The sequence below is a fragment of the Serinus canaria genome, chromosome 6 (assembly GCF_022539315.1).
Source record: "Serinus canaria isolate serCan28SL12 chromosome 6, serCan2020, whole genome shotgun sequence".
Taxonomy (NCBI): Eukaryota; Metazoa; Chordata; class Aves; order Passeriformes; family Fringillidae; genus Serinus; species Serinus canaria.
Window position 1 is genome coordinate 31,702,557 of NC_066320.1, and position 22,929 is coordinate 31,725,485.

The window sequence follows — 22,929 nt, forward strand, 5'->3', positions numbered from 1 at the left end:
CCCCACCCCAGCAGCCATCACATGGGATGCTGGGAGCAGATCATTATTTCACAGAAAAAGCTGCTCAGGGGGTTAGCAGCAACTGATTTTAGGAGTTTAAATAAAAAACAGGGCTTGGCCAGAGCGGGCACCAGCTTGGACCTGACCCCAGCTTTGCTGATGTCCCCAAATCCTGCTGCTCCCACTGCTGTCAGTCATTTCTGACACACAAATTTCTGGGGACAGATGGCAGGATAAACCCTTGCTCTCCTCCCAGCCCACCTGTTTGATCGTGCTCTCACCCCCAAAGTCATCAACCAGAAGCAATTTTGAGGCTGCCATGAGAGGGAAGGAGGCTCCACAGCCCCAGCTTTCCTGCTCAGGCTTTGTTACTCTCAGCAAAAACACGTTCCACATTCGAGTCTGTGCATTCTTAGTGCAGCCACTGCCAGGCTGGCTCCAAACAACACAAATTGCTCTGGCTTGGGTCTCTCTTCACTATTCACAAGGTCACTGCATTTTTGCACCTCTGGCTGCTGCACTATGGTCAGCTTCTTGTTCACACAGACCAGGTCTGGAAAGACCTAGAAGTGTCTTCAGCCTCCCAGGGAACAAGTGGGACTGCTGGAGTGGATGGGGAGTAGCATGGCAAGGAGCATCTCTCCAGAGGGCACTCAGGAATGTGCTTTTCTCAGGGAGATGAGTACTGTAGGGACTCATTTTCATCCTTGCTAGAAATTCCATTTGGAGAGCACAATTCCTGTTGGAGGTACCATAACTGTAACCAGTACTGGACCTGGCCCAAAATTAATGGCTCAGTACTTCTGGAAAAGATCAGTGTTTCTTTTGTGAATGTCAGATAAACTATTTTTCCATGGGGTGAGTAGGAGATGAGGAAGGGAATTGACCTCCCTGATACCTTAGGCAGCATTGCTCCCAAAAAAGAGCAGCTGGCTCTCCCCACCCTTGCTCTGCTTCTCCATCCTGGTGCTCTGCTCACCTCACACTTGATGGGATGAAGGTTTCTCACCCTCCCTGCTATCCCAAGGAAAGTATTTCCCCAGCTGTCCCTCCTCACACGACAGTCTTGCAGGGATTGTATTGTATCCTGTGAGGACAGGCCCTGTTACAATCCCTGCCTCTGGGCAAGCAGGCTCAGGCTTCCTGTTCTCTTTTTACCCTTGTTCCACCAAATGTTGGGTGCATCCACACAGTAGCTGACTTCCAGCCCACTCCTGTGTCTGTGGGCTCCAGCCTGGATGATGAATTGGCCTTTACCAAGCATCCTCTTGCTGACCACAGGGCCAGCTCATCCTCCTTGCATCCAGGTTTACGAGGTACAAAGCCATGGCAGATGAAACCCATCTGCTGCAGGTGAGTGGAGTTAAGCTGTTTTACAGCTGAGGGAGCAGGCATAAATCAAAATGGGGAAATTGATGGAGTTCTGGCTTTATTGCAGGGGCTGTTACTCTCTTTTCCACACAGGCAGGAGCATTGCTGCTCCAAGCTTGTAGTTCAGTTGTACCTTCAGGCTTCAGTGCCCTTCCTGCACTCCCTGGGGTCGATGGCATCACTCAGCTCTCCTTTGGGCACAGGCCTGACTCTCAGAAAGCACCGTGTTGGCAGAGGCTCATCCTGCCACTCCCCAGGGGACTTGACTCCTGCAAGTGATCCTTCAGCATATTTGCATTTGGATTTTCTTCATTCCAGCCTGGGCACGTCTGAGTTCTCTCTGCTGGCTGCTCAGGACTGGCCACAGCATTTTTGTGCTTTGTAGGATTTTTCCAGTCCCAGGGAGGTGCTGGGTGAGCAGTGGCAGTGTGTGAGGGCATCCAGAGGGATTTCACACCCCGTGCTCACTGTGACCATCCACAAGAAGCTGCGTTTTTTTTCCTCAACTCCTGCCAAACCTTGGTCCTTTCTTCCATCCATATGCTGCCTTGTTGGCCTGAACAGCCATCTCTTAATCTAAATCTGTCTGGGGAGAGCCAGTTAGTAAAACATCCTTAATTAACCTTGCTGGGTTCAGCCTAAAAGCAGCCCAGACCTACTGAGGTGCTGCTACGCTTGTGTCAGCAGCTGTTGTCATTTGTGAGAGAGAAGACACAGGTGGTGTTTGTTCCTCAGGAGCTGGGATTTGATGTGCCTCCCCATGCTGCTGGAACAGGCTGTGGATCTCCCATATCCCCATCCCTTTTCTCTCCTTTGATTTGCAGGAGCCTTGCAGTGGCTCGTTTGTCTCCTCCTCGCTCAGTTAAAAGCTGAACCAGCTGAAGCTGCAGCACTGGAGGCAAAATTGTTTTCCTGTTCAGAAGCAAGAAGGATGGGAATTTGGGGTCATTCCTCAACAGCCCATTTCCCTCAAATAGGACAAGAGACTCTGCTCTTGGGTTACTTACCCCAAGCTTCCCTGTGGGAAATCTGGTCCTTTCCCCCTCTTCTGGAACAGAAACAGGGATAGGAGATAGAAGGGTTTGGCCAAGGGGGTTGTGATTTGGACAAATGAATTAATTTATGGGTCAGTGGGCAGTTAGATGGTTATTTTAACATCTGAGGCAAAGAGAAATGCTCCCTTCTTTTATTATTATACTTGGAGCAGAAGACTCTTATTGTTTAAGCTAGGAGACTTTAAGGTAGGTGTCGATTCCAGCTGATGTTTGGAAAAATCTGGTGGAGGCACAATAAATGAAACCTCAGGACAGTGGAAGGTGGTGTGTGAATTATCCATCAGGTAGGACAACGCTGTTGAGGGAAATGGAGAGGCTCCTGCTATGATTGCTGAAGTCAGAGCATTATTTCTGTCTGTTTGAGTCCCCTCCACTCTGCCTGGAGCGACGTGTGTTCCATGGCCCTGCAGAGAGAGCAGCTCGTCTTTCGTCTTCCTCGTCTCACAGCTCAGTCTCACTGATATTGTGACAGAACGTGTTCAGTGCACAGAACTATTAAAAATGTAGCTCATATGGTGCTGATGGGAGGCTGACATCTCCTGAATAATTTATTTTAACTGGGAAGATTTGTAACACTTAAGCGTCAGCGGGACTCTTCGTTTTAACTCTTCCTGAGGCAGATGCTTGTTGTGATTCTCTTGTTTGGGCAAGAAGTGGCTCAGCCTGTCCGAGGCCAAAGCCAAAGCCACCTCCCTCAGGGACAGTCAGACTGCTGGCCATGGTCCCATGGAGGCTGGAGAACTCCAGAGGAGCTCTAAAAGGAAGCTGGAAGAAGCAGTTTCAGTTGGATTGCCCCTGCCTTGGGAATAGGGAGCATTTTCCAGTGTGGAGGGTTGAAACAGGCTGCAAAATATTTACAGTAAGCAAGGACCTTTAATTCCTGGCAGCAGCTCCCTTCCTTGGGCCAGTGACTGTAAGGACCTGCTCTGGGGAGTGGCTGCTGCCATCCCCCTTGTCCAGGGGGAAGGACCTGATGTGTGCTGGGCCAGGGGTTTGCACAGGGTCTTTTCCAGTCTTAACAATCCTGTGATTCCATGGGTATGGATGGAAGTCAGTCAGGGCCATTGCTTTCTTGTATACAATCAGTAGGAACTTTGTGCAAACGTTCTTCCACACAAGCCAACAACCTGAATTTCTAAATTTATTCCGGCAGAAAGGCAATCACCAGGGGGGCTTATCAGTCGAATTCTTGGTATCAGTGTTAGAAAGGCCAAGATCATTTCTGTCATGGTCATCTAAGAAGGCTCTTCCTCTTTTTTATCATTGTACATAGAGGGACAAATCCTGCTTTCAGCTGCAAGGAAGCAATTCCCACTCAAGTCAAAGGAATCTGCTCAGAGAGACCAGGGTTTGTCCCATAGTTTATGTACAAATTTATCACTGAAATTGCTGTGCTCACACCTCATGGCTGCTTCAGCCCAGAGGGGCTCAATGCTGACTCACAAACAACTCCTCCTTATTTTGTCTCACTCTTCTTCCTCTTATTGCTGGTTGTGTTCCTTGCAGGGTTGTTTCACTGCCTCTCAGTCTTCCTCCAAGTTCCTACCAAAACTGAGTTTAACACTTTAGGTAAGACACAGTCTGTCCTTAAGGTGTGCAAAATCCATGTTGGTGAGAGGGGGTGGGAAGACAGAAATCCTGCTATTTCTGGTTTACACCTGAGGTCCTGCAGTATAGAAGGTCAAACTCTGAAGGTCTTGAAGCCAATGCCAAAATCCATTTATGGCTCCCAGCTGGCCAGGGCATCATCCCAAACAGTTTGTGGCTGATCCATTCTCTTTTTGGCCACAGATTCATCCACCACTCTGAATCTTCTCCCTGCCTAGTTTTGCAGGGTCTGGAAACACCTCACTCTTCTGTACCTGTTTTTTCCCTAATGAAGTTCTGAGGTGCTCAGACTAAGCAGCAAGGTGTTGTTATTCTCATTTTTCAGTTGTGGAAACCAGGAATGGCCAGGTAATGTACCCAAGGGCACACACCAGTGTCAGAAGCAGCAGTAGGTTCTCCATGTCCTCTGTTCCTTCCCAGGCTGTCTCATTAACCCAAAGAGCAATAAAACGAAACAAAGGTTCCTGGCAAGAAAAATTGGATTGGAACCTGCAGCAGCCCAAGATCAACCATGGAGACCCTGTGGCCCAGTACAAACCCTGGAGTTAATGAACTCTACAAAATTGGTGTATTTTTACGTAACAAAATTCCAAGAAAAAATTAGGTCTTTATTAATTATTAAGACATGAACTAGTAGGAGAGGAGAGCCAGAGTCTTTAGGTCAGATTCATCTAAATCCATCACCTAGTGAAAATTTTTATTATGAATAAATACACCCTAGAAACTAGTTCAATAAATTTTCCTTATTGTAACAAGTTGTCTTCCTGCTTTATGTATCATTTTAAAGGAAGGTAATTGAGTATAAATTTTCTCCATCTACAGAGAAATGGACTTCCAAATGCATGTAGGTGTCTGTGAGGATCTGTGTTTTGGGGATAGTGCTGACATCTGTGTAGGGCATGTTGGGCTGAGTCTGACAGAATTCAATAGCTCTTGGAGTGGAAACCAGCCCTGATCTCCAACCTGGGGAAAATTCTCCTCAATTCCAGCTTCTTTGTGCATTAGCAATTACTTTCAAATGTTTGAAACTCAATGGCTGTTGCCAGAATCTGCGTTGCCTCCCAAGGAAAATCTCTTTAATTTATTCATGTTTAGAGGCCAAATATGTGGCTAAACTAAGCTTGATGATAGCTGAGGTTTGGTTTTGGGCAGATTGTGAGTCCATGTACAGTTAGTGCCTGGAATATGCACTGGGACTGTGTCTGTGGAAATGTAAAAATATTACTCTTAAAAAGAAGGTAATCTTTCCCACATTTCATGCTATGGTTAGAGGTGATTTTCTCATTGTTTTGTTCTCAGCTGTCTCAGTGCTTTGAGTCCTCCTGCCCCAAAGTCTCCTCTTGCAATCATTTTGCAGCCTCATGTATTATGTACACATGAAAAATGGTTGGGTGAGTAAGAGCTTTCTTGGTTTCAACCAGAAAAGAACTACATGAAGTCACTAGAAAGCAAATTTATGAAGAAAATCTCATATATACTCATAAAATCAATCAGATATAACAGGCCTGGCTGTGAGCAGAAGTAAACTGGTCAAGTTTAAGACTTTATGTTTTAATGCCTGTGTAATTCAAGTGCCCATTTGCACTCCACTGGCTCTGCCAGCTCCCACTGCCTGTTTTACAGCACAGGGTGCAGGCTCAGGGCCACATTAAGTTGTCAGATGCAGGAGGATGTTTCCTGCAGCCCTGTCCCTGCAGCAGCAAGGAATATTGCACTGCTTCAAACCTGCAAGGAGAGGGTTATAAAATTATCATGCCTGTAAATTCCAGCTGCAAACCATATGATTGCAAAGCCCTGCTCCCTGTCCTTGTTTAAAATGACTCTTTCCTAAGCCTCCTCAACATCTGCCTGGCCTGGAAGTGCAGTTTTCCCTGTGCTCAGTCACACTCTCAGTGAACACCTTGTGCTGGGACTAAAAAGTCTTTTTTAAAAAAAAAAGCACTGTGCAGCTGATGAAGTGTTTGCTTAGGATTAGGTGCTGTGCTTAATATAAGCATTAAAAAATGTCTCTGGCCACTGTCCTGTGTCACAGCAGCCTCATATTTCCTCTGCTCTGGAGACGGATGTACATCTGGTTTGGGTGGCTTTTGTCCTATTCCCTGGCCACAGAGAGAAAAAAGAATACTGGGCTTCTAAGGATGGAAAGTTATGCAGCAGTGCTAAATATATCAGCATTTCTTGGACCTGGGCTTAGGGAGATAGGCTGTTCCAGCAGCACTTCCAGCACAAGAGGCAAGGCTGCCCCTGAGGGTTTTGTTTTGAAACAGGGAGGTGCATCCACGTGTAAGGGAGAGCTGGAGAGCAGGGCTGCCCTTGGGAAGCTGCATCCCAAGGCAGGGCAGAGCCCTTGGATGTGTCTCCTCTTCCCCAGAGCGATCGAGTTACACGCCTTGAGCTTTGCCATAGTAGCAGAGGAAGGGGAGAGTACAAAGGTTACGGAAAACAAAACATTAATTTTCGGGACCAGCTGTGTTACAAGCAAACTGCAGCTTTATTTATACCCACAGCATAGTGTCCATAAATCAGGGCTGCTCTCCAGCAAGGCATTTAATGAGAACTATTAAATGATTTCATGATGTACTCATTGTTACCATCTGATAAAAACCAGTGCTCCCTCTTAGGACCAGGACTTTTCAATTGTAGTTTTCGTGGGGGAAGGAGGTGTGTGGGGAAGCCAAGCTCTCAGCAGATGAGTTCTGCAAACTTCTCTGGGCACATCGTGCTGGGAGGATCCATCAGTCCAGCCTCCTTGCAGATTTCAATTAGGAACATGGACTGTGGATGTGAGCAGCCTTTGGAGTTTATGTAACTCCTTTTGGAGAGAAAATATGTGATCTGATCTCTCCTTCATGTGCCAGGGTACATCACAGCATTGCTGTGGAGGTGGGTGCATGAGGCTGGACCCCAGCCCATGGTGCACAAGGAACCACAGAATGGTTTGGGTTGCAAGAGACCTTAAAGCTCATCTAATTCCAGCCCCGTGCCATGGGCAGGGACAGTTTCCACTAGGCCAGGTTGCTGTGGAGCAGAGAGTCAGGGAGCTCCACAGAGCCATGCCCAGCCCCTGCCTGTCTCCCATCCTGTTCTTGATGTTGGTGACAGTTCCAGCCAAAGGGAGCATGCCCGATCCAGAGTGGCATCCTGGAGGCTCCCCGTGACCCTGGGGCTGTCCACACGTGGTGAGGGGGGCACAGGTCCATCTGCAGCCTTTCCTGGACCTTCCCCCAGATTTTCAGGCCAGAGAGGCTGGATCTGATGGCTGCACAGAGCCCTGTGAGGCTCCTTTGTCACGAGCACACCCAAGCACTAAAATCACAGGGATGGCTAATTTATGGGATGTTTTCTGTGAATCACTGGGGAGGACGTTGTGCCCAGAGCCTTGCCCCTCTCCAAGTGCTTAATTGCTAATCAGAGGCTGGATTCAGCAGCTCCCATTCTCTGGCACTTTCTGTCTCCATCAATAAAAGTGGAGAGGCTCTTGCTTTCCAACAAAGATGTTTATCTTGCCCAAAGTTGTGGGAAGCTGTAGGAGGCTGTCCTTTCTTACTGCACAGCTCTAATGGGGTAAACAGTTGCTGGTACTTTTAGTTTCCAGCCAGATTTTTCTGAATGGGGGCTGGGAGGAGGGATTCCTTAATTAATCCTTTGGGAAAGTGGTTGGGACTCTGCCTTGTTGTTCTGGGTTTGTATCTAACTAGCATCTCCCAGATGCAGAGTACTGAAACCCAGGTCCAAATGTCACCTTGCATTTCTGCATCCCTCTGATGGGTATTTTTTCTTCCTCCTTTAAGCCAGCTGCCCCTTTCTCTGGGGTGGAACTAGATGGTTTTTAAGGTCCTTTCCAACCCAAACCATTCCATGGTTCCATGAATATTTTTTTTCCCCCAAAAGAAGGAAGTGCCCTTTCCTGGGAAGGAAACAGCTGTGTGTGAGGGGCAGCATGGTTTAACATTAAAGCTAATGATTAAATTCAAATATAAACAATCATAAAACCTGCAGAGTATTGCATATGTGATGAGCTGCTCAAGCAACTTGTACCAAACACACACATGTGGTATTCTGCAATGTTCCTTGCTTTCTCAGGACATGCCCATTTGCAGGGCCTTCAGACAAATCCAGGCTAGCTTGCTGGTTTTTTCCATCCATGTGAGTGTATGAAATGAGGGTGAGCTGCATAATCAGGTCTGGAGGAAGGTTTTCCATTAGCTGCAGGTAGTAATTTATGGTGGGAAAGCAACAGGCAGTTAAACTCTTTACATTGCTGAGCATTAATGTATAGTGCTGTAAGTTAGAACATTTCCTTTAATGTTTTACTGGATGAAGTCTCTTCCTTTATGATCTGCTAAAGCCCTTTCCACAGAAGGGCTTGGGTGATTTGATTCAAAAAATTCTTTATTATATTTATATATATTAAATTTACATAGCACACATCCCCCGAGCCACTGCTTCATTTTAGACTGAGAAAAAACATCAGAGGATTGATCAGCCCTCCACTGATTGCTCTGTGCTGCCTTGAATGCAATTTGAAGGGGACTGGCTTATTGTTGGGTTGTTTTTAACTCCACAGACAAATATCTCCACCCTGAAATGCCTTTGGAATTCAGCAATATGTGCAGACCACAGCCTTGGCTGTCCCACCTCCAGTGCAAAGTAGACCTTTGAAGTATTTTAAGTATTAGATTTTCTCAAAGCTATCAAGCATGGTATGTAAATAGATTTCATTTAACCAGGTTGGGTTACAGAAGCACAGCTAAAACCAGTATTATGGGCTGTTCATTCTACAAAGGATCAGTGTTCACTTGAAGCTGATGCAAAGGGAGGAAACTGGTCTCAACCACAATGCTCAGATAAAAGCAAGTACTGCAGATACCAAGAAGGTGAAGCAGTTACCATGCCACTGCTTTTGTTTGTTTGGGGTTTTTCCTCCTCTGTTCTAAAGCTGTTGATTCTTTTTTAGTGATTTCATGGTTAAGAAATGTCCCAAGTTCAGTCTGATCCTAAGAAACGGGAAAGCCTTGCCAGCTGCCCTGGAGGTGGAAAAGCCCCTGGGCACCCCTTTCATTCCCAGCCCTCTTGGGCACCTTGCACAGCCTGATCCTTGGCTTCTGGGTCTTGGAGCTCATGAAGAGCTGACTCAGAAACCATCTCAGCCCTACCAGGGTGAATGTGGCAGGGTTTGGAAGCAGCAGTGGTGCCTGGTGCTGTTCTGAGTGTGCCAGGTGTGGTACAAACTCATCCTGCTGGATGATTTTGTGGTTCCAGGCTGTGGTTTGCACGTGTGATAACAGCCAGCAATAAACTGCTGTGGGAAATGTCCAGTCAGTCCCACAAAAACTAATTTTAAAAAGCTGTTTGGAGGTGGCCATAGAATTAGCCATTGTATTTATGAAGGTGGAAGGGACTGACAGAGAAAATGATGCTGGAGGATGTGCAAGTTAGCACAGGACACAGACTGAACCCGTGCAACTCCCTGCATTGAAACCAAGCATCCCAAACCCAAATATTCATCACTCAGTTGTTGCAAATTTGGGATTATCTCTTTTGACAACATGCAGCAAAATCCCTGTTGACATGACTTGGTATTTGACGAAACTCTTGGAAGGCTTCAGCCAGGGGTTGGCTCTGAGCCTGCACTGAGAGCACAGCAAGTGGGACACACGAGCAGCCTCCATCTGAGGAGCTGGAAGTCAGAGCTGGAAGGAAGCAGGTACAGCCCTTGGCCTGTTCTCTGTGTCCAGCCCCAGGGCTGGCTGCCAGGAGCGTGGGGATTTAATCCCTACACTAACACTGTTAGCTCAGTGCACTTTCCATAATCCGTGCTTAAGCACGAGCCTCGCTGCGGTTTGACACCTTGAAAAATGTGCTCGCTGCCTTCCCTCAGCCCAGCGCTCCCTCCTGCGTCCTGCCGGGGTGGAGGAGAGCCAGGAGCAGGAGGAGGAGCCCAGAGCCATCCCTGCAGCACTGGTGTTTCAGGGCAGCAGTGCTGCCTGCTTCCTGCAGTGCTCCAAGGAGCCCTGGAATCCTTGGGCGAAGCGTGGTCCGCGAGCGCAGCGTGTCCTCATCCTTTGAGCAGCTTCCCACATTGTCAGCCTCATCTGCAGAGGACATCCTGCCTTCCTCTGGAAGGTCCCCATTGCCAGGTAAAAAATGAAAGGGATCCAGTGTGGGCTGGCTATGGCTGCTCCATGCAGAACTGTGTTGTTTTCTGCTGGATTTAGGGTCTTGCCCCCCTGCGACCCCACTCGGTATGCTGGAGGCTGCAGGCACATGGCACAAAATTTCCTTCATTACCTGCTCAACAGCTCAGCAAATCTGGGCTTCTTCATCTGTGAAACGAAGCAAAAAGCAAACCTGATCAGCTCCATCACTTCATAGAATCATGGAATAGTTTGGGTTGGAAGGGACCTTAAAACCCACCCAGTGCCACCCCTGCCACAGTCAGGGACACCTTCCACTATCCCAGGTGGCTCCAAGCGTCTTGAACACTTCCAGCAATTGGTAAATATATCTCCCAAGCAAATAAAGTTTCATTTCCTTGGCACTGTGGCCATGGAAGGGACGGCAGGCAGACATTCAGGCCATGCAAACTTCCAAAGAGAAGATTATGAAGATCTCAATTACAGAGTTGCTTAAGCAAATGAGCTGTAATTTGGAATAACTTTAGTAAATTTTCTGCTTTAGAAGGGGCAGGAGTTTCTGAGGAGCAGGGCTGAATTATTTGGGTGGCTGTGTATGCTCAGGTGTCTCTGAGCCCTTCCAGAGGGCATCAATCATGCACTGACTCAAAGCCAAGGCAGAACTCCTGGGGTTTAGCCCAAGTACTTATTCCCTTTTGTTATATCAGTTCAGCATGAGCACATTTAGAGTGTTCCTGACATCCTTGAGTGAGGTTGGATGCAATATTCCTATCTGGAATCTGGTCTGGGAAGAGAAGTCAGACAGACCCCATGCCATTGCCTTGTCCAGGCCGAACAACTTTGCAGACAAAAATATAAATTTTGCCTTCATTTTCCTGTGTAGGTGCTTTCTTGGCTTCCCACGTGAGAAGGGTTTTGGAGCAGGGTGGTGCTGGTTCCCAACACGTGTGTGAATTGGCTGTTCCTGCCCTTTGGAAGGAGAACTGGCTGTATGTCTGTCTGCTTGGGTTTCCTGGGAGTGGCACAGATAGCTCATAGTTTCATTCTCATTTAAAATTAAAGCTGATTTAGTGAGCAGCATCTGGAGACAAATATTATTCTCCTTAGGGTAGCTCAAATTCTTCTTTGGTGAGAAACAGTCTTTTAAAGCTGTAACTTGGAGTGTCTTGTCTCGAGGGTTGCATTATCAGTGCCAATCTGGCCTAAGAGTTTTTAAGTCAAACTTTTCCAAACAGCATTTGAAAACCTTAAATTAAGGCTTCGTTCTTTTATAATCTGCAAAGCTCCTTTCTTGCTAGAATCTGCATCTGCCAGAGTTCTGTGACTTAAATCTCTGTGAGATGCTTTGCAAATGTAGAAGCCAGCATTCATTTTACACCTTTCACAGGGATTTTGTAAGTGATATATTAAAGGAAAGCAATGAAATATTCTCTTAGGCTAAGGTCTTTAAAAGTATCTAACAGAGTAAGATGTCTGAGCACTGCTGAGCTTTACATTCAACCCTTGAAATTAATCTTTCTCACTCCTGTGTAATATTAAATCTGATTAATAGCTAATGCATCAGCTCCATTTAAGATGCACATCTGTTTGTGTGTGTGCACAAAGAAAATATTTATGTCCAAATTCTTTCTCAGGGGCGTTTAAAATTATTTTCTACTGAATTGAGTAAGGTCATCTGGCAAAGCCAAGCAGGTCATCAATAATTAATCCAAGCAGGCAGAGCTGAGTCTCAGGGTGCTTGCAAACACCCTGTTACACTGGATAGTTTGGCAGAGCAGGGGCAATTCTCAGATTTTCTCAGAAAACAAGCAAATGTGCTTTTCACTTTTGAGGGGGAGAGGGAGGCTTTGCTTTTATTGGAAACAGCTGTGCTGTGCTTGCACTGCAGCACTTGGTGCATCCACATGTGCAGTGAGAGCTTCTGGTCCCCCAGTGCACCCCAGGCCAGCCAGGGGGTCACTGCACTGACACAGCCTGGCATTCATGGCTCGTTTCCACCAAGGGGTTGGATTTATCTCACTGAACTTTATCTATTTTTAATGAAAAGTTAGATTCTTTACACCTAACCATAACTCTGGCTGTCCAAGAACTGGCTCTGGGGTATGAGCTTGTCATCTGGTTTAAATAGAGTCAGTAGGGAAAAGAATCATCTCTTCCAGAGGTTATTTCCTATCCAGACTTGTTATCTAAGAAAATGGGATGAGCATGGGATGAATAAGAAGGGGGAAGAAAGCTGGTGAAGGGTCTGGAGCACGAGTCCCATGAGGAGCAGCTGAGGGAGCTGGGAAGGGGCTCAGCCTGGAGAAAAGGAGGCTCAAGGGGGACCTTGTGGCTCTGCACAGCTCCTGACAGGAGGGGACAGCCAGGGGTGTCGGGCTCTGCTCCAGGGAACAGGGACAGGAGGAGAGGGAACGGCCTCAGGGTGGACATCAGCAGGAATTTCCCCATGGAAAGAACTGCCCAGGGCAGTGGTGGAGTCCCCATCTCTGGAGGGATTTAAAGGACCTGTAGATGTGTTATTGGGGACAGGGGTCTGTGCTGGCCTTGGCAGTGCTGGGGGAACAGTTGGACTCAGTGATCCCAGAGGCCTTTTCAGCCTGAGGGATTCTGTGGTTCTGTGTGTCCTTCCCCTTTCCCCTTTCCTGTCTGTCCTGAGCAGGAGGCTCCTGGAGAGGTTCAGGTGACCAGCCTGGGCAGAGCATCTTGTTTTTGGACAGACAGCTCTGGGTGAAATGGGTCTGGGCCAGCCTGATGGGAAGCCTCAGGTGCCCAAGGGTGAATGTTCACCTCTGCAGTAACAGGAGCATTTTGTGCTCTCAGATGTTTGTGTTTCCTCTGGCTGTTCTGGTTGGCCTAACAGAGTACATTGAGCAAATATTGCCAGTGCTCTCCATCTCTGTGTGAGATGGATTGAAGTGGTTTCCATGGGGCTGAGGATGGCAGCTCCTGATGCAGTAACTCTCTTCCACCTGTGTCTTCTCTGGACTCAAACCCAGCATCCACCACCCAGCATGAAGCCTGGATGGCTTCACCTTTGGATTCAGGCTTAGATGTGACCACAGCAGCACAGAGCCCACGAGATACCTGGATTATGGGCAGAGAAGAAGGGACAGAGCCCCTTGAGGCAGAGGGGACTGACTGGGTGTCCCCCATCCTGTGCCCACCAGGTTCCAGCTCTCCCTGCCGTGCCAGCTGTTCCCAGCACACGTGTGCAGCTGTTTTGGGATTAGCAGGCTGGGAACCAGTCCAAAACCAGATCAGGCATGTGTGCTGCTCCCTCTCCTCCACCATAATGCTGGTATGCACACTTTTAATGCCTGGCCCCTGCTGAACTGCTCTGGCTGTGCAAGATGAGAGAGCTGTGCAGTTTTGACAGGAAAATTGCTGCCCAGCTGCCGGAACACCAGTGCTGTGCTTGTTTAAATATTTGTTCAAACCAGCTTGACTTTCCATGAGGGATTTTGGAGGTAAGGGAAAGAAGTCAGCACTGATAAAATCTCATGCTCTGGTATAATGACATGAGAGCATTTAGCCAGGAGCACCCTCTGTCCCAACTGCAGCACTTCACATCACATCTTCCTATCACCATCCTGCCTTCCTTGGTGCCTGTTTCTTACTGTATAGATGTGCATATATCCTCTGCACAGACTTTCAGGACTTTTATTCTCCAGAGCTTTTAATCTAGCATGTTCACATGTGCTGGGTTTCCTGAGAGAGAAAATAAATAGGGATGAGTGGAGGAAAGCAGCTGCCATCATCTGCTTCCTCAGCACTGTGTGCTCAGAGTGCAGGGTGCACTGCATCCTGCAGAGATGCCAGGAGTTGGGGTTCCTCAAGGGTTAATTTGCAATCACCACAGTAAATGTCATGCCTGTGAAGAGGACTATGGGAAATACTTGTGCTCTCTCCCAAGCTTTTTATGTGGAACCATGGGATTTTGCTCCTGCCAGCCTGCAGCTCCTGATCTGTTCTCTCACCTTTGGTCATTTGACTTCATTTTGACAAAGTCCCACTCGCTCTCCCTGAACCTCTTCAAACCTGTGGTTACAGTCCCCCTTTCCAACCTCTTCCTTGCTTCCCAAAGTGATGTTCTGCACCAGATCTTGGCAGTTTAAAAAGACCTGGTGGAAAACCTGGTGGAGCAGAGTGCAGCAGGGACACCAGGCACCCCTCATGCACCTCTTTCAGCCCTACCAGTGCTCTCAGCACCCTCTTCTAAGCAGTTATTTCTGGAATTGTGTATCTGAGATCTTTGGTTGGAGCATCTCCATGCAGCCAACTGATTACAACCTAACAAATTCCAATTAAACACTTCCAATTAAATTTTCAGCACATGTATGTTTGAAAAGTACAAGTGTTCACCCCAGGAAGTGTATTGAAATTCAGAACAACAAAAATCTGGGGAATGGCAACTTTCCAGGGCTTGAAGGGGCTGCAGGAGACCTGGAAAGGGAATTTGGATGTGGGATGGAGTGACAGAATGAGGGGGAGCAGCTTCCCAGTGCCAGAGGGCCGGGTTAGATGGGATTTTGGGATGGAATTGTTCCCTGTGAGGGTGGGGGGCCCTGGCACAGGGTGCCCAGAGCAGCTGGGGCTGCCCCTGGACTGGAAATGTCCAAGGCCAGGCTGGACAGGGCTGGGAGCAGCCTGGGACAGTGGAAGGTGTCCCTGCCCATGGCAGAGATGATCTTTAAGATCCTTTCTAACACAAACCATTCCAAGATTCTGTGATTTCTAGCATTTGTCAATTTAATTTAATTTATTTTTATTTTTAGGTAAACTATGCAGAAGGATAACTCCCTATGCCCTCAACCTTAGTGTTCCCCACGTGTTGAGATGTATTACCTGGAGAAGTGTTGGACTTAATCTGGTTTATTCTGCTCAGGTAAAACTGCAGCAGTTTAACAGAAATGGGAACAATTAAGTCACAAGCCCACAGATTTCCTTCAGGTGTTAGCAAACAATTTGGCTGTAATTTCCACCCGTTTGTGGATGCTTGAATTTAAATGAGTCACAATTAAACACAATTAGCAGGTTTGCTCTCACACAGGTTTGCTTTGCTTGGAGCTCTCCAAAATCCAGTCTTTTAACCACAAAAGCCTCTCTTCCTATCCCAGGGATCTGCCCATGACATGAGAGGGTCCAGTATGGGGTTTCCTGGAGTTCTGGGAGCTGCTCCAGCCCTGGGTGCTGTTACTGGCTTTGGTGCTGGTTTTTCTCTAATTGTATGATCAGGAAATGTGCTTTACAACCATCCCTCAGCTGTCCATCAGGGACCTGTCAGTCATTGTGATTTATCTGGGTTTTCACTGCCAAACTGATTAAATTGCATGTTTCACAAAAGAAAAAAAAAAGAGAGTTTCACTCATGGCACCAAGTCTACTTACTGCATCTTTCCAAAGCAACCAGCAAAGGTTACAGTGTCTGTTTGTATTCCTCACAAAGAAAACCTTGTTAAACTCAGTCTTGCATATTTTACAGCCATGCAAAGAGCCCCTGAAGAATATGCTGTCAGGAGAAATGGTCTCAGGCTTTTTTGTCTCATTTTATGGAGCAGGACTTGGTGCTGTTGGTGGGGAGTCTGAATGGTGACACAGAGATGCCTTGGTCAAACAGAGGGTGACTTTTGGGTTGGGGTTTGCTGTGTGACAGAAGTGGTACAGAGCTGGCATCAGGTTTGCCAGTGACTGCAGCCCTGTGGCACTGCCATGTGGGCTCATCTGTCTTTTTCAAGTTCACTTTGGTGCCTTGCTTTGGCCCTGCTTGGTGTTTTCCTGCCTACCCCAGTTTCTGAAGGGCTGTGTAAGAGCTAATTTTAACCTGTGATACCAACCAGGTGTTGATCAATGCCTGTCTGCCCTCACTCTCAAGGCAGGTTTCAGCAGGTCTCAGGGTGAGCTCGATCCCAGTGCTGTTTCCACCCCTGTGACCACAACCATCCAATATCAGCTACCTCCACTTGGCCTTTTAGCTGTTCAATATTTTGCCCATGCAGTAACCCAGCTGTTTCCTCCCCATGGTTTGCTGGAGAAGAGCACAAGTGGGGTGCTGAGAAGGCTGTTCTTCCTGTGTGTGAGGGTCCCTAGGACAGCATGAGGGAGGGCCTGGAGCTCAGACATCCCCTCTTAGCTCCTGGTGGAGTGGTTTGCTCCCAGCTCATAGAGAATCAGTCCCATCCCACGTTCTGCAGGTCCAATTCCCTTTCTAGCAGTGATTCCCTGTGGCAGTTCCATCCAATCCTCTCCAGCCCTCACAGATCACACCTGGAATCCCAACTGCTGTGGGAAACTAAAGAATTACCTCAAAGTCTGGGGTTTGGGATCATCTTTCTATGTGTCATCTTTCCTCTGCATTTGCTTCAAAGACTCCAAGTAGTTCTGAAAGGACCAGGCAAGCCAGCATAGATCCCTTCATCCCTCAGGGGTGCTCAGCTGCATCTGGGTGAGCCATGCCAGAAAATTGCACAGAAGTTGGAACAACTCTAGACCATTCCAGATAGCTGAGTCTAGGCAGGGAATCCAGCCTGTCAGAACAGTGGAAATCTGACCCACATAGTAAGTGAACCTCCTTACCCTTGCAGAAGCTGATTTTTTTTAAACCAGCCCCTTACAATCTGGTTTCATGCTTCAGCAGAGGAAGCCGTCACTTTCTGACAGGCAGCAGTTCTGATACTGGAGTTTGCTGATAACTGGAGCTTCTCTTCCCAGTTAAAGAAGAGTTAAAATTGCAGAGCCAGTTTCCTGCAGCACCCTGCTGCTCCCTGATGTCTCCAGATGCAGCACTGATCTGAACTAACCAGTTTAGTATGGGCTGAGGGTCTGGCTCAGGGCACAGGGGGCCACAGAGCTGCTGCAGCCCTGGCAGTGATAAATAACCCCTGGGAGAAGAGGTGTTCAGGCATCTCCTGAGGAGCATTTGATGGACACCAGGAACTGGAGCCTCAGGACCACTGTCTGAGCTGCATCATGTTAAAAATAGCTCATGTTGTTCATGTGCTCTATGCACTGGTCCTTTTGGGTGGCTTTTCTTCTCCTAACATCACCCTGTGTCCCCATAAGGACCAGGAAGGACCAGCCTGGCTTTCAGAGGGATCCTGAGCTAAGCCACTCCTTTCCCTGCCAGCAAGGTGGCCACCAAAGGCAGTGCAGAAGTGTCACATTCCGCAGTGCCATGGCCAGTTTGGGCTGGGCAATTGTGTGCACTTCCAGGCTGTGGTGCTCAGCCCCTCCAAGGAGTCCTGCTTTATGGAAGAGAGTGTTTCCCAAGGCTGTAGTTGATTTTTCACAAGCAAGTTTGTACACTGGCCAGGAGTGCTGACAGCTCAATGTTCAGCTGCAGTATATAATTTTCTGTCATTTTGATTTATGCTCTTCTCTGTAACCAGAGTCCCATATGAGAAAAAAAATCAGAAGGAGTCTGTCCTAAAGTTAGCTCAATGCTAACTTCTTCAACTGACCTAGCAAATTAAAGATATTTTTAGATTTTTTAAAATTATTATTATTTATTTCTGGAATATGAAAGAAGAGAGTATTACAAGGTAACCTTTACTGTCAGTTCTGTGACCTGCAGTTCCATGGGGTTGTTGTCACTGAGAGAGAAGCTGAGCTGGACCCATGAGACCAAAATCTGCTCTTGGCTCAAGCTTCCACCTGCAGCCAGTCACCTTGTCCAGGGAGTCTCTGACCCATCAGAGCAATGTCCAGGACATCAGAGCAGAGCTCCAGAGCACTGCTTCACCTCAGGGCATCTTAAAACTCCCAGTGGCTGGTGTTTCTCTTAGGGAAAAGCCCCAGTTCCCCAGGGAAGAGGCTGGTTTAGAGCCATGGTCTCTGCTCCCTCTGGACAACAGAATAAGAGCTCATCCTCCAGCATTTGGGTTTGCCCAGAGGTTTTATGGCACAGATCTCCCTTTTGCATCACTTCTGGCACCCAGACTCGGGCTCCTGAGTTGTTTTGCTGCATTTGGAGCTTTGTTTTTTGGCATTAGAGTTTGGGGGTTGTTGCTTGCAGTTCCCTTTCTTCGGATGCTTCGAGAGCAGCTCTGAGCCAGAGGGGGGAGCAAACTCATCCCTTGGCTGGTTTTGTGAGCCACAAAATGCCTGTGAGACAAAGGAAGGGGCCACATGAAACTGGGATTGTGGTGGCACTGACAGGGACAAAAGCCCCACACACAGCCCTAGGAAAAGGCAGGAGAGCAGGGAAGTGTATTCATTCCAGCTCTCTGCTTTCCTGCAGAGTTCAGACAACTTTATTTATTGTGTTTTAGTATTAACTTCAGGGGAGCCAGGAGTGTGATGTGATCCCATGGTATTTGGGCAAATGGGTAAAAATACCTTATTTCATGTACATATATATATTTATATATACATATACACACCCCCTTTTCACAGGACACATTAAGTGTGACAGGACTTTCCCTTGATGACTGGCATTTAGCAGCTGAGTTACAGATGGATTTCTGTGTAGTCAGCACAGATATTAATCACAAAATCCTTTTAATAGATCAAAGAGTGCTGTGTAATTGAAAATTTCTTGTGGAAGTGTTCGTTTCGAGCAGTTCTTAGAATTTTCTCCCAGTGTGTAATCTAGGAAAGGAACATTTTTCATGGTGTAAAATGCAAAGAGAAGTTTTGTTCATTGCTTTATTTAGTTCTCCACTCAAATTAAGGATTAGTGACAAGAAATTGATATTTACTGTATGCCCAAAGTTATTTTTGTGTTCATCAAAGCCACTTGGTTAAATCAGGAGTGAGCAATAATTACCACTGAAGGGGTGGATACACACTGGATTTTTGCTTGCTTTATGTGTGAAGGTTTTTCTCCATCAGCAAACTCTTTTTCAGTTGAGAAAAACCTAAAAAACATCATAATGATTATTCTCATTGCTCCCTAGCCCTGTAACAAGATGGAATTGGGATATCTAAACCCATCCACCCTTTAAATAAAATGCAGAGTTTGTTTCATGGAGCCTGGTGCTGGGCATGGCTTTGCAGGTGACACAAGGAAAGATGAATATCAGCTGAAAATACAAAAATATTTTATTTTTCCTAGTTCATAGCCCAACTTTGCAGCAAGCAGAGCCTCAAGAGTGTGGGCTTCCAAAAGAAGCCATGCCTTTGTGAGGAGCTCATGGGCTTGGATGTGAGGAGCAGGGCTGAGAAAAGAGCAGGAAGGAAACAGCCTTGGGGAGCTTCAGTGCTGGGACAGAAGAAATGATTTGGTGCTTGTACAGACAAGTGCTCAGCAAATCCTGCACATCATTAATAATAATAATAATCATCTCTCTGCCTCCCCTGTATCCGGTGGGAAATGCATCTTCCCCACGGAGAGGCTGTGCTAAATAAAGGTTTGCCCTTCCCAGGGAGCAGGAGAGGTGGGAGGTGGACATTTGGGCTCCCATCTCTCTCCCAAAGGAAGGTCATTAAGTGTATAAAATACATATGTTTTCCCTTCAGCAGCTGTTGGGTTTCTCAGCCCAAGAGCCATAACAGGACCATGAGGTTTGGAAAATTTCTGCCTCCCACATCTGCCCCACTCCCCAGCAGCAGTGCTGCTAAATCAGCAAAATGGGATTGTGCAGCTGTGCCTCGTTAGGCCAGTGCTGCTAATTAAGTATTGGCAAAAAATGGCTTCAAGTCCCTCTGCTTTAGGGTGGGGACTTGGTGGAGGGTGAGACTGAACCTTCCTCTGGTGGTGTTTCAAACCAGCACTGGTGGGTTTGCAAGAGATGGGGGTCCTGCAAAATTCCTGGCAGAGCCTTCCTTTTCACTGAAGTGGTGTGAATACTTTCTGTGTCTCTAGGTTGAAAGGGAATAGTTCTTTTCCTGTTTCTAGATAAAAACTGTGGGAGAATAATTATTTGTAATTTTGTAGGGTCCCAGGCTTGCAGGGAGGTGTCCTTACAGTAATCCCTGCTTGGTGCTGCTATTGCCTGGATGAAGAAGTGCCATGTAAAATGCAGTGCATTCACTTGGATTAGTTAATTAACTAATTGGAAATTCTCTTCAATTTGAGGTTTTGCAAAGTTTTATTGAGCTCATTTGAACAAAGGACATAGGATCCACCTGGGCATGTGGGAAAGATCTGAGTGTGGGAAGGAGAAAGGGGAAAAACAAAGAGGAGGGAGGAATGTGAGTCAGGAATGGAGTGGTCAGCAGGAGTAGGGAGGTCATTCTGCACTGGGCACTGGGGAGGGCACACCTGGAGTGCTGTGCCCAGCTCTGGGCCCCCACCTCAGGAAGGACCTCGGGACACTGAGCACATCCAGAGGGGACAACGAGGCTGGAGAGGGGCTGGGAACACAAACCCTGTGAGGAACCCCTGAGGGAGCTGGGGAAAAGGAGACTCAGGGATGCCCCCATCACTCTTACAGCTCCTGAAAGGTGCCTGTGCTCAGCTGGGGCTGGGCTCTTTCTCCAGGCAGCGCTGACAGAACCAGAGCACACAGCCTGGAGCTGCACCAAGGGAAATACAGGTTGGATAGCAGGAAAAAGTTTTTCACAGAAAGTTCTGGAATGGCTGCCTGGGGAGGTGGTGGAGTCCCCATCCCTGGGTGTGTTTAACAAAACCTGGATGTGGCACTGGGTGCCAGGGCTCAGTTGAGGTGTTGGGGCTGGGCTGGACTCAATGATCTTGAAGGTCTCTTCCAACACAGTGATTCTGGGAATTCTGTAAACCTCAGGTGCTCCATTGGCACTGCCTGGGCACTGTGGGCAGCAGGATGACCAGGGACATGGTCTGTTTGGGATCCTGCCCTTGCTCAGCTGTGCCCCTCTGTCTCCTTCCAGGCCGTCCGATGAAAACCACCCCGAGGTGAAGCCTGATGCCTACGTGAACAACCTGGCTGAGGCTGTGGACATCATCCTCCAGGAGCTGTAAATCCCAGCAGGAACAGGAATGAACCCTCACATGCAGCCCTTCCATGGAACCACTTCATCCTCTCCCACCTCCATCTCACCTGAATGAACCCAGCCCAGCCTTGTGCAGGGTGGTGGGGACCGGCCTTCCGAAATATTTCACAACATGATACTAAAATGATCTACTGACCTCCCATCCAAGGGAACACCAAACCTGCTGTCCTCTGGCAAGTCTTGAATGCCCTGCCCTTGGTGCCTGTGAGGGGCCTCAGCCTCCTCTGGGTGATGCTGGAGAGCTGTTCCCCCTTTTTATCTTTGCTCTCCTGAATGGATTTACCTGTTTAACCCCCATGTCCTGTGCCTTTTGGGGTCCCTGTGTGGGATGGAGGATGTCCTTTGGGGCTAATGGAAGCCACCAAGCTCCTGTGTGTGCTTCATGTGGCACAAAAGCCCTGGGGAGGGGGACAACCCCACATGCCTTGGCAAGGCAGGAGCTGTGGTTCTGCCAGGACCAGCCTGTCTGGAGCAGCCCCAGGAGAGGGCACAGGAATCAGTAGCACTTTAGGGAATAACTGCACCATCCTGTCAGGAATAAACCCTGTCCTTTGGATCTGGCCTGTCTTGTTGTGTTCAGTTGGATCAGCACTGGCAGGGGTGTTTACAGGACCTGAAATGTTCTTCCCTACCTGGAAAAGCTGGAAAAGGCCATGGGACTGATGGTCTTTGCCTTCCCTCTGCAGGGGGTTTTGTGAGCAGCCTGTTTGGGAAGGGGTGTGGGTTTCCTGCCTCTCCCCCTTAAAATCCTGGATGTGCAGTCCCTGTGCTGTTGGGGCTGAGTCAGACACAGCTCCAGCTGAAAATGGACTTTTCACAAGGGCATGTAGTGATAGAACAAGGGGGAATAGCTTCAAAAGGGCAGGTTTAGATTGGATTTGGGGAAGAAATTGCTCCCTGTGAGGGTGGGGAGACCCTGGCACAGTTTGCCCAGAGAAGCTGTGGCTGCTTCATTCTGGGAAGTGCCCAAGGCCAGGCTGGAAGGGACTGGGAGCAGCCAGGGATAGTAGAAGGTGTCCCTGTCCATGGCAGGGATCAAGTAAGATGAGCTTTAAGGTCCCTTCCAGCCCAAACCATTGTGGAATTCCAGGATTCTGTACTCACTGAACATCCCCTGGGCCTGATCATGCCCCACATGCCTGCTGAGAATTTGCTGCACCAGCTCAGCTCCAGCTCAGCCCCCTCCTGCTGCCAGGAGTGCTCAGCACACCCAGGGCCAGGACAGACATGAGATTTGCCTTTTTTCCCTAATCAGAATAAGGATTTCTAAAGGGAGCTGCTCCCTGCCTCCAGGCACAGCAGCCCTTCCCTGGGGATTTTGGTTTCTCCCCTTGTCAGTTTTGCAGTGCAGCTGTTGCAGCATGTGTGGTAACACCTGGCCATGCTGCACCTGGCAAGAACATGGAAGGGGCTCAAAATGCATCAAAAAATTAAAAGATTAGGGGTTGTTCCATCAAGTCCTCTGCCCATCCTCACTGACACGTGGTAGTGTTTGCAAGGGTCACCTTTTAGAGGCAAAAGTCCCCTTTTAATCAACATATCAGCAGTTCTGTACCCTCTCAGGCTTTGGGCAAGACTGTTTGGGCTTTAACCTGCTCCAGATCTCCGGGGGACCATGGAAATCATGTAATTATGTTTGTGTTACATATATTTAATATATATCCCTACTCTCAGGCAGCATGTGCTGGCCACCACATTCAGCCACAGCTCTCTGCATCTGCAGGCAGGAGGTAAAGGATAATTCCAGCTCTGTTTCCAGCAGTCCCAACAGCTGAAGATGACCCCACTCACTGAAGGACACCAAAATGATGCTGCCTGTTTCTGGAGTGTTGGAACACTTGTTTTCAG

General features: G+C 47.9%; 1 protein-coding gene across 4 annotated transcripts in view; it reads left to right on the forward strand.

The window, feature by feature from the left end:
* Window positions 1-21,637, forward strand: part of LHPP (phospholysine phosphohistidine inorganic pyrophosphate phosphatase) — a 71,338-nt gene extending 49,701 nt beyond the window's left edge. For 2 of the 4 annotated variants that reach the window (XR_007777917.1, XR_001989959.3), the window contains 2 exons: window positions 14,947-15,056; window positions 20,959-21,637. Coding sequence is in view for 2 of the 4 variants with exons in the window: in XM_009087108.4 (XP_009085356.1) it covers window positions 20,959-21,049 (91 nt within the window). In the remaining 2 variants the exon portion in view is untranslated. The remainder of the gene's footprint in view (window positions 1-14,946; window positions 15,057-20,958) is intronic. The other 2 variants (XM_009087108.4, XM_050976406.1) reach the window with 1 other exon arrangement.
* The last annotated feature ends 1,292 nt before the right edge of the window (window positions 21,638-22,929 follow it).